The sequence below is a fragment of the Rhincodon typus genome, chromosome 4 (genome assembly GCF_021869965.1).
Source record: "Rhincodon typus isolate 14 chromosome 4, sRhiTyp1.1, whole genome shotgun sequence".
In the NCBI taxonomy this organism is placed as follows: Eukaryota; Metazoa; Chordata; class Chondrichthyes; order Orectolobiformes; family Rhincodontidae; genus Rhincodon; species Rhincodon typus.
This window is the reverse complement of record NC_063335.1, coordinates 33,952,119-33,963,902: the sequence shown is the minus strand read 5'-3', so window position 1 is coordinate 33,963,902 and position 11,784 is coordinate 33,952,119. Positions and strand designations below refer to the sequence as shown.

General features: G+C 41.0%; 1 protein-coding gene across 1 annotated transcript in view; it reads left to right on the top strand.

Moving 5' to 3' along the window:
• The window catches only part of LOC109931928 (cytochrome P450 7A1), a 33,334-nt gene extending 21,712 nt beyond the window's left edge, over nucleotides 1–11,622 (top strand). Inside the window, exons 4-6 of the mRNA XM_048595992.1 lie at nucleotides 4,789–4,919; nucleotides 7,387–7,565; nucleotides 11,224–11,622. Of these exons, the coding sequence (XP_048451949.1) occupies nucleotides 4,789–4,919; nucleotides 7,387–7,565; nucleotides 11,224–11,517 (604 nt within the window). The 3' untranslated portion in view covers nucleotides 11,518–11,622. The remainder of the gene's footprint in view (nucleotides 1–4,788; nucleotides 4,920–7,386; nucleotides 7,566–11,223) is intronic.
• The last annotated feature ends 162 nt before the right edge of the window (nucleotides 11,623–11,784 follow it).

Here is an 11,784-nt window from a genome sequence, read left to right as displayed (position 1 = left end):
CTGACCCACCCGGCACTAAAGGACCTACCCCACTGACCCACCCGGCAGTAAAGGACCTGCTCCACTGACCCACCCGGCAGTAAAGGACCAATCCCACTGATCCACCTGGCACTAAAGGACATACTCCACTGAACCACCCGGCACTAAAGGATCTACTCCACTGACCCACCCGGCACTAAAGGACCGATCCCACTGATCCATCCGGCACTAAAGGACCTACCCCACTGACCCACCCAACACTAAAGGACCGATTCCACTGACCCACCCGGCACTAAAGGACCGATCCCACTGACAGCTAAGAATGGAATGGGTCTCATCAAGGATAAAGTGGTAGTGAGTGTATATTGAAAGAGGCACTTTGGAGATCCTCTTTACCAAGATTCAGTCCTCAGCATTCATGCCTTCAACCACATCACACATGCCTTCACCATCTAAGCTCTATAGTTGAGACTTCCAAAATGAGCTCTCTACTCTGAGCTCTGTCACAAGTGATTACCAGGAGGGCAGAGAAAACATTTCAAGGACATCCTCAAAACATGTGAAATAAAATATAATGTCCCCAAAGGTTCTCTAGCCCAAGTCCATCTATGAAGGAGCCAACTGTTTCACACATCTGTGACTGGCCCAGATGGAGGCCAAGTACAAGCATAGCAGGAGCATCCAGACCCCTACTTTAGCAGTATTCCTTGCCCAGGTGTCGGAGACCTTACTGAGTGAGTATTAGACAATTCAGTCACCTCAGGACCAATAACATCCTCAATCCCAAGTCACTGTTCAAGAAGATTTTCTGTCCATTAACCAATTCTTAATACATGTTTATATCTACTCTAATTCCATGAGTAATCTTTTGCATTTCTCATTATCAAATGTTTTATGATTTCTAAATGCAACATTATTATGTTCTTACAATAGATTTTATAATTTTGCCTAGTACTGATGTTGGGTGAACTGGCCTAAAGTATCCTGTATCCTCTCTTGCTTCTTTCTTAAATAGAGAGGCTGCATTTCTTACCTTGCAGTTCTTGGGAGGCATTCTAATGTCTATGGAATTCTGGAAGATTACAGCTTGCTCTTTTAAAACCAGCATGTGCCAACAGCCTCGCAAATACACAACTTGTGAATCAACCAAATGGCTACGTTTCCAAGTGAAAGGGAATCAAGTCAAGAAGGACTGCTGTCAGTCCTTGTTGAGACAGTCATGGACAATGTCCCTGATCAATCCAAGGTATTGGGTATAGTCCACTTAGGCCGAATGGGTCAGGGTAACCATCACACTCTGGTCCAGGACTGTGCCACAGTCAGTCCTGCAGGTCCAGTGCAACCAGACTGGGGATTAGTATATCGTTAGTCAGGAAAAGGCACTGAAATCAGTCAGGGGTCTGGTCAGTCATTATTCAGGGCTATCCTTCCAAATCAGTTGGGAGGTTGAGCGTAGTCAGTCCAAGAGGTCAACAGAATGAATGTCAGGGGTGGGTAACTAGGAACACTGTTGCAGTAGGGATGTGGGAGAAGTCAAACTTGGGGATTGGGCAGCAGCCTGGGATGTGAGGGGACAAGGACAGTGGGGGTGGGGAATATTCAATATGTAATGGGAGAGCTGATGGCACAAGAGAGGATGTGGGACACTGTGGGAGGGTTGTGATTGGCAGTTACCACCGCTGTGTGCTCAACCAGTAAAGTGTGCAGCACAATGGTAGGCATCACCAAACTGTAGTGACAGGGCTCAGAGGGTTGGAGTCATGATTCAAGGTGATAGTTGAAAACATGTGAGGTTTCAGCAGAGATGGGCTGTCTAGGTAGAATGGGTTTGAGAGGTTCGGTGGGGTGTGGAGATGATACTCTCAGTATCAAGCGCAACCTGTATTGCCTTTCATGATCTGTCAGTGATAAGTGCAACCTATGAATAGGGAATGATTGCAACCACATCCAACATGAGGGGTCAGTTTTGAGCCTGATTATGCAAATCATGGGCTCCACTTCTGAGAAATGGGAGGTCTTTCAAGGGGCAGTTGCACCAATCATTCACTTGCACAGTGCAGATTGAAAGCATTTACAGTCATATCATTGTACATATGAAATACATGCCATATACAACTGTATGGGGTACAAATTCTGGTCACAAGCAATCATGACCATATCATTGATCCTTGCATACCAAAAATAGACTTTTCTATGAAGCAGAAGTAACCACGAGTGATGTTAGAACAGGCACCTGCAGACACAATGCCCCCAGCTAATGCAAGACCTCCAAGGGAGCACAGAACTAATTCCCTCTGCTCCTGAATTCTAAGCTTAATGTCAGATGCTCTTCTCTGCAGAGATGCCTTCCATGGGTGATGTGAGGTTGGGAGATCCCTTTGCCACATGACTGCTGATGCACTTGTTGAAATAATGTCAAAAATCAAAGTTCCATGATGAATCAACCCATGTCCAAATGGCCTATGTCCCACTGTAGGGAGGAATATGTAAAGCCATCATTTGTACATGATGCAAACGTCAACTGCTTCTGTTGACAAGGACCAGTCTGTTTCTTCTGCTCCCCACACAGGTTCATTGCAAGTGTGACTGAAGTCTCCAGCCACAGTAAGTGTAATCGTTGCTGTTGCTATGATGCAAAGGCACAAAGAAATGGAAGAGGGGAGATGCAAGACCAAGAACAACATGCACATGAAGAGGATGAAGCTGAAGGGCCCTCAGGATGTGTAGGAAGCACAAGGATCCTGAATCCTCTGTCCTCAATGCCGTTTCCTTTGGATAAACAAGGTGCAGTATTACTGCAGGCTGAGAACGTCCCACGACACTGCCACAGAATTATGCTAACTACTGAATTGGAGCCTATGACCATCAAGGTGAGAGCTGCATTGAAATTTCAAGCAACTGACACCTTCCAAGGAGCCAGTGGGGACCCGTGTCGGATCTCTCAATCACCAATCCACAAATGCATCAAGATGGTGACCAATGCAATTTGTGCCAGATCACATTGCTCCCTCTCATTTCCCTGTGACAAGACAGTGCAGCAGCCTGAACAGCTGGATTCAGGATTGTAGCTGATGGTGGAGGTGCGACGTCGCGCTGAGAAGGCCATCCTTTCTTGCATAATGCAGCTGAATTCATCAATAGAAAAGGGTTCCATTTTATTAATGTGTAAGTGATCTGTGATCACTTGTTCCACTTCTTAGAGGTCAGCATCCAACACCTTGGAAGCTGCCATGATGCCTTCATTCTTGAGAACTCTAATGGTCCTGCTGCGTGTAGTGTGCAGCTGCTTTATAAGGATGATCACTGGAGACAGAGACTGCCATTGCTGACATGGCTGATGACTCTGCCACTCAAGCCCCTGACTGATGTGGAGCAAAGATACAATGCAGCCTGTCCATTACCAGGGCCATGGTGGAGCAGATGATATGCTTGCTGAAGGTGAGGTCCTACTGCTCAGATTGGTCTGGGTTAGCCTTTCATATACCCCAAACAGAGTGTGCTGCATAATCCATCTCATCTAGCCTCCCCCCAGCCCTACCACCCCCCTCTATTTATTTCCGAGCTCCCCTCCCCCTCCCCAGTCCTAACAAAGGGTTTCAGCCTGAAACGTTGACTTCCCTGCGCCTCGGAAGCTAGGTGACCTGCTGTGCTTTTCCAGCTCCACATTTATTGACTCTAGCTTCCAGCACCTGGAGTCCTTACTGTCCCTTACAGAACCTGTTTCCTGACTGTCAGCAAGGTGAGTACACAGTGGAAGAAGCATTTTCAGTGAAAGTGACAAGCTAGAAAGGCTTTCATCAATTACATTGAAGAGTTACAGTTATGACTACTGAGAGATTTTACTTTCAAGCATTTCTCTCAGGAAGTGTATTTTGTTGACTATTAAGGATTGAGAAATAAACAAACAAGAGACTGAGAAGGATTATGAATTAGAGTAGATGATTTTGGTATTTAAAGAGAAATAAAGACAGGAAATTAATGATTGTGTTGAGAGCTAAAAAGAGATAGAAAGGAATAGTAAGAAAAATAGTTTCTAATATTTTAAATCTCCAAAAAAAACACACTCATTACATGAAAAATGAGAATCTGCACTTTTAATTGTCAATTGCTGAGCCAAGGAGATAGACTGGCAAACATTTATCATTATCAGAAACAAAAACAGAAATTGTTGAAGAAACTCAGCAAATTTGGCAGTATCTGTGGAGAGAAAGCAAAGTTACTGTTTCGGGTCCAGTGACCTTTCTACAGTCAATTCTTAAGAAGGATCACCGGCCTCGAAATGATAATTCTGCTTCTGTCCACAGATGTGGACAGATCTGCTGAGATTTTCCAGCAATTTCTATTTTTGTTTCTGGTTTCCAGTATCTGTAGTTCTTTGGTTTTTTTTAATTAACCGTTATCATACTGTTAAGAGGAAGGCTATTTAAGTTGTAAATTTCTACAATTACTTCCTGTGTTGGAGTTAATTGTCAATTAATGTACAGATGCAGCACCATAATGAAAATACCATTGAGATGCCATTTTTGCAAAACTAATAATAGAGCAGTGTGAATCGTCCAACAATTTGTGGAGATTTGCCATTCGGCCGGTATCTCTTTCTCACCATAATTTGCTGGTCAATTTGCACGTTAATAATAATGAGTTATTTATTAGTCATTATTTTATCAGTAAATTCTGGGCTACTAAGTTTTGGGAACAAGAAATCCATGTAGAGCTATTATTTTTCATATCTAGATGGAAAGCTGTCATATTTACTGTCTGTGACATTCAATTTACAACATTGTTTATTTGGTTTTACATAATCTACAGGTCTCAAGAAGCACTGAAAGCAGTGAAAAATGAAATTGAAAACTTGCTTTGTGTGACAAATCAGAAGCCTGGAGACATTAATAATCCCATTATCTTCACCAGAGAACAATTAGATAGCATGACAGCTATGGGTAAGAACATGAAAACATTTATCATTTGAATCATATATATGTAATAATGATCCACATGATCTGAATACTAATTCACAACTAGTGGTTAACACTGACCATACAAGCAGCCTGGCATTGGACAGTGGATTTTATTTATTCTTCTTTCATTAATGTAATAAGTCACAATTTTAACAAACTTTTCAGAACTTAGGAACTAGAGTAAGTCATTCAGCACCATTCACCTTATGATGGCCGATAGGTTCTGTAACTCCATCCATCTGCTAGGGTTCAATAAAGCTGGACTGTAAACTCAGGACTGAAATTTTCAGTTGACTGAGAGTCAACAACCTTTTGAGAAAGAAAGTTCTAGATTTATGTGTGAGGAAGTGCTTTATGACACCACCTCAGAATGCCTGGTGCTAATTTTAAGAATATACTCCTCTTGCTCTGTAATCTCCCCAAGGGAAACATTTTTCTTCTTGTGCACCCTTTAATCATCTTAGACACCTCATTTAGATCACTCCTTTATCTTCAATATTCCATGCCTAATTGATGTAATTCATCCTCAGAAGTTAATCTTTTTAATACTGACAATAATCTAGTAAACCAGCATTGTATCTGCTTCATGGTTAACAGACAGTGCAGTGTCCAGAGCGAACAGTATACTCTACGTAGGGTATAAGCAGAACTCTGTACAGCTCTAACATTACTTTGTACAAGGTCAAAAATCACACGACATCAGGTTATAGACCAACAGGTTTATTTGAAAACACAAGCTTTCGGAGTCTTGTAAGAAGGAGCAAGACTCCGAAAGCTTGTGATTTCAAATAAACCTGTTGGACTACAACCTGGTGTCATGTGATTTTTGACTTTGTCCACCTGAGTCCAACACTGGCACCTCTACATCATTACTTTGTACTCTAGCCCTCTTGAGATAAAGGACAAAATTCCATTAATGTCTTTATTTATATTTAGTACCGGTCGATTAAATGTTAATGATTTTTGAATCTGAACATCAAATCTTTCTAACCCGTCTTTCTTAAATCCGAAATGAATGGCCTCATGCTTTCCCATACTGAACTCCATCTACTACAGTTACTTACTTCATCTAACACTAACACTTACTTCACCTATCAATGTACATATACAACCTTCTATATTTACACTATTACTGTGCACCTAATTTAATGTCATCAGTAAAAAAGACACTTAACGAAGCAAATCAATCTTGTGCTTCCATGACATTGATAATACACCTTGACTTTGTTATAGTTCACAATACTAATAGAACCATTGGATGGTAGCTTCTTGCAGCAGTGAATTTTCCGATGGTGGGACCGAACATTGGAGATGGGACAGCTAGCTACATGCAATCACACAGTTTCCAGCCAATTAGCTTCATCCAGCTGAAGGCCCAGCCAACTGCATGGAGTCTCAGGCAGGGAGTTGCAGACTCTGCTGTTACTGCATGGATTTCTATGCCAGGGCACCATATTTAGATGGCATTCACTGGTTGAAAGCCAGCAACATCATTCAGCTTGTCTGAGAGGAGTACTGTTAACTTAAATTGCTGTCAGACCCTCCTAACCTGTCACATGTGGATATTCAGAGCAACTGCCACTCTCCCTCAGAAGTCCATGCACTGATCTCCCTGGACAACCACAATCCAAGCTCATTGTAGCAGCTCAGCCTCCTCTTCCCAGACCAACAATGTTTACCATACAGGAAAAGCAACTCCTACTCACACCAAATTTGCCAGGACAATTACCTCACCTGCAATACATCAACTTTAATCATTCATCAATCAGAAAGCATGTATTTCTCATTTGCTGTTGACTTAAATGGCAACATGTGTCTTAATGAATATGCACAACATGCCAATGTATTAAAAATAGGTGCTGGCATTTGGAAAACACAATCCATCTTTAATCCTCTGCCAACTTACTTCAAAACTTTAATTCTGTAATTGGGAAGTTGACATTTCACCTCTCACACATTGAGGTGTCCCTACCTACCTTGTTTCCTCACTCCAAGGAGCTTCATTAGATTCTGCCCTTTGAGTTGAACCCTTCATTTATACCTTATGGTCCATTATCTACCATTCTTTGCCATTGTGGTTGATTTCAGAAATAAACTTTGTGCATTTGTTTTACTTTGCATTAGGGCTAACGGTATTTCTAGTTGGGCTAGAGTCTATTGTCCTTGAAAATGCAGTGGTAAGCTGCCTTCCTTGAACTGCAGCAGTCCATTTGCTATAGGTTCACCCACAATGCTGTGAGGGAGGGACTTCCACGACTCTGACCCAGCGACAGTGAAGGAACAGCAATATATTTCCAAGTCAGAATACTGTGTGGCTTGGAGTGTACTTGCATCCATGTTCCAAAACTTCTTGATAATAATTCTTTAAAGAAACAGTTTCTGGCATTGTATGTATTGTGTCTTTCTTTGTGAATCTCTACTAAATGATCTTCTGAAATAAATTGAACAGGTAGTCTAATAAATGAAAGTCTACGCTTATCGAGTGCATCAATAATGCTGCGTGTTGCTACTGAGGATTTTGTCCTAACTCTGGATGGGGGTACAAAGCTGGCTGTTCGAAAAGGAGATCAAATTGGTTTATATCCTCAACAACTGCATTTCAATCCAGAAATTTATGAGGATCCCTTGGTAGGTAAAATATCAGCATTGCACACATTAAATTCTAATGTGAATAATTTAAAGATTCCTGTGTATTATATTTCCAGAACATACACTAGTTATATATTTTAATGAATCTTCATTTCAACTTCGAAAGGTGCACAAGTAGCTTTGGAAAAGCCTCTCTCCATCTTGTGCCTCCACAGTGGGGCGTGGACTTGAAGAGGCCAGCTCCTGATGGTAGAATAGGAAGTGACAGCCACTTCTACACACATGTTAGGAGCCCCAGTGCATGAAATCACAGTGCAAATTTTAAGTGCATGCAGTGGACTCGTGTCCCATATGCAAACACAAGGCATCGTTTTCAGCAACTTATCTCCTCACCAGCTGCTGACATCAGTACTCACAAAAGAAAATTAAGAAGTATTAAAGATACAATGATGGCATGGTTGCTGAGACATTATTGTATGCACATCTACATAATGTTATGATCCCAGCTGATATTATTCTTGGACAAGTCAGACCTCAGTTTGAAATCTAGTTTATTAAATTATAGTTTTTTTGATTTTAACAAAGTGGTATTTCACTGAAACATAAGCATGTAATCCTGTAAATGTGATTTTAACAATATAACAGAAATATAGTTCACAAAAGACATGAAGAAAAAGTAGAATGAATTAAACTATTTGTTTATAATACCAGTGTAAAGATTGTGAAATACATGGTAAAATCCAAACCCCTTAATCCCAGCAGTCCTTTACAGTACTCACACCAAAGAGAACTTCCTTTTGTATCTGCAGCTTCAATTCGCTGTCTAGAGAATCTGATAGCCTCTTCATTGAATCTTTATACACTTGAGGTAGCTTCAAATAATACATTCAGAGTTTTAACCAAACACTTCTGATGTGGAACTTTAAAAGTAAACTCCGTGCACTGCAGTAATGTATTTCTTAATACTTCTAAACTATCACAAATCATTAATTTAGGAACAACTACTTTTCACATACAGTTTCAGTCAAGACTTCTGCAGATCTGTCCAAACTATGGCTTTTTTCAAGTTTTGGGTATTTCCCTTTAGCCAAAACCAATTCTAGAACCTGCTAAATACACAATCTAATGCACAACGTTTTACTCCCAGACCCACCCAATAAAAACAAAAGTCTAGTTCTCTCCGGGAAGTCTTTCTTTTATACTGTGTTATAAAAGAAATCACCATGATTACAAAAATATTTACAAGATAATCATTAATCTTCACACATAGACAACCCGCATGCCACTGGTTCAAAATCCAAAATAAATGCTATTAAAATAGATAATAATCATATACATTATAATAGACAGATACCGGCATATCTTTTGTTCACATGACTAATGCAGTCATTTTGTGCATCTATTGCTTCCTTCAGAGAAGCCATTTAAATTAATAGTTCATCTCTCTTTTGCAATGACACATGGTGTAATATGATGTGCACAGTCTTTTTTTAAAATTCATTCATGGGATGTGGGCATTGCTCGCTAGACCAGCATTTATTGCCCATCCCTAATTGCCCAGAGGGCAGTTAAGAGTCAACCACATTGCTGTACGTCTGGAGTCACATATAGGCCAGACCAGGTAAGGATGGCAGTTTCCTTCCCTAAAGGACATTAGTGAACCAGATGGTTTATTCCTGACAAACGGCAATGGTTTCAAGGTCATTATTAGACTCTTAATTCCAGATTATTATTAGATTCAAATTCCACTATCTGCTACGGCAGGTTTTGAACCCAGGTCCCCAGAACATTACCTGGGTCTCTGGATTGATAGTCTAGCAGTAATACCACTAGGTCATCACCTACCCTAGGCCAGTGCTTCATGTTTGGCAGTTGTATTTGAATAAAGGACACAGAGGGACATCTCACTTGTGGAGGCAATAATGTGGTGAAGTCAATCTTTATTGGATGGTAATATGTATGGAGTGGTTTGTATTCCCAAGGTAATGTGATATGGCTGCACATGTAGCATCTGCTGGTCTTCCATTAATAACTCAGCAAGTGGCCAAGATCACAGGAAAGTATGTGCTGTTTGTGCAACTGTGGCCTTGACAATGTCAGGGAAGATGGCTCATGATATTAAAGTCGGTGTAAAGTTTATATCCTTGGGATTATCCCATTTGAGATTGGTCCATTTTCTTGGTCTGTAGAGGAGAAGATATCTGTAGTGAGATCATTGAGCATTGAGACCGACAGACATAGGTGAACAGTGGGCAAACAAAGGGAATGACTGTCAAACATGGCTTTCAATATTCATGGCCAAAGTTGTCCCTAAGAGGCCAGGCAGGCATGACATCAGCATCTGGGATAGCCACCATGAGATCTTTCTTCTTCTCTTCATATTCCTCTCCATTATCCCTAGCTGTGTGGAATAGCAGCTCCTTGCTGTACTCAATCTGCATTTCTCCTTGCAATGCTGCATTATGCATGGCACAGCAGATAGTAACAATTCTGGACACCATCTGTGCTGTATATTGTAAATCTCTGCTGATATGTTGAAGGCAGCAGGTATTTCAGTAATCCAATCGTTTGCTCTATGATTACTCTTGTTGACAAGATACCTTCCCATGTGGAGCTTTGGGAAAACGTGCTGGTTTAATAAGCTACATTTTGATGGGATAACCCTTGTCATCCAGGATCCAACAATACACATGATCAAGGACCTCAAATAGCTGCTGCAGCTAGGAGCTCCTTAAGGTGCACATGTCATGATAACTGCCTGGAAAACTAGCACATTCCTGAATAATTCTTTTTTGTTAGTCACAGACATTTTGAATGTTAAGAGAGTAATACTCCTTCTCATTTGCAAACACAATTGGCTGTTTTCAGGAAGCCCTAATGGCCAGGTGTATGCAGTGAAATGTGCTTTGTATCTGTGGGAATAATCCTGGAAATCATCTGCCAAGAAGATGCTAATGTATTCGTTGGCCTTTCCGCACAGGGCAATTATTACTTTCCGTATGCACTTGTGTATTGCAGTCTGGCAAATGCCCTTGGCCACCTTCCCACACTGTTGGTTGTTCCTCCATACCACTGACCTGAGTAGCAGCTTCAGACCAGAGTGGCAGGATCTGGTGTTGTGACTCCTCTGCTGGTCCTTGGGGAACTGGAATTCCCTCCCCTGCACCACCCTATCCACCGTGACTTCCCTGGCCCCTACCCACAAAGAAGGAAGCCAATTCTCCCTTCTCAGCCATGCCAGGGGTGAATGTCTGCAAACAAGGGGGCAGCTACAAACTGACAGTGCTTGACTGGGTGTGCAATGGCCTTTTAAATATGGCACCGAGACCAGGAATATTGGTATATCACAGGATATCCTGACAATGGGGAGCACTTCTAATATAGCAAGTGGAAGAATCAGGTGGTATCAGATGAAAGGAGCGCCATAGGGATATGGTAGGTAGTTAATGAGATGGTTTGGGATGATAGCAGAAGAAAACTTGCTAAGCCTTGCAAAACGAAACTATCCATGAAACTCAATAAAACTAACACTTAGCCAATTTATTTCAAGATTCAGCCCGCAGTGTTGTCAAACAGAAAGTAAAGATTTACCAAAATGTTTTAGCAAAAAGTGATTTTAAACTATTCCAAATAGCTTATTTATCATGTGATAGTTTAATGAATGCACTAAAACAAAGTATCATTCTTTACCATACAGGAATTTAAATATGACAGATTTGTGGATGAAAATGGAAGAGAGAAGACCACATTCTACAAAAATGGTAGAAAGCTGAAATACTATCTCATGCCTTTTGGTTCTGGAACCAGTATGTGTCCTGGTCGCTATTTTGCAATCAATGAGATCAAACAGTTTTTGGCTTTGCTGCTCTGTTATTATGACATGGAACTGCTTGATGCCACTGCACCCATTCCACCCCTTGATAACTCAAGGGTTGGACTTGGAATTCTGCAACCATTGCATGATGTTCAATTTCGCTACCAGACCAAATAATAATGGTATAGTGATTCCACAGAAGGCAGAAATTTAACATGCCCCCTTACAGAAACACAGCTTTTCCCCATTGATACCTAAATGAAAAATAACATGTAGAAAAAAATAAAATTTAAGGGACAAAAGAGGCCAAAAAATAATAATCTCACGTAATCCCAGTTTTTAACTAAATAAAAACTGAAAGAACTGCAGATGCTGCAAATCAGGAACAAAAACAAAGTTGCTGGAAAAGCTCAGCAGGTCTGGCAGCATCTGTGAAGAAAAAAA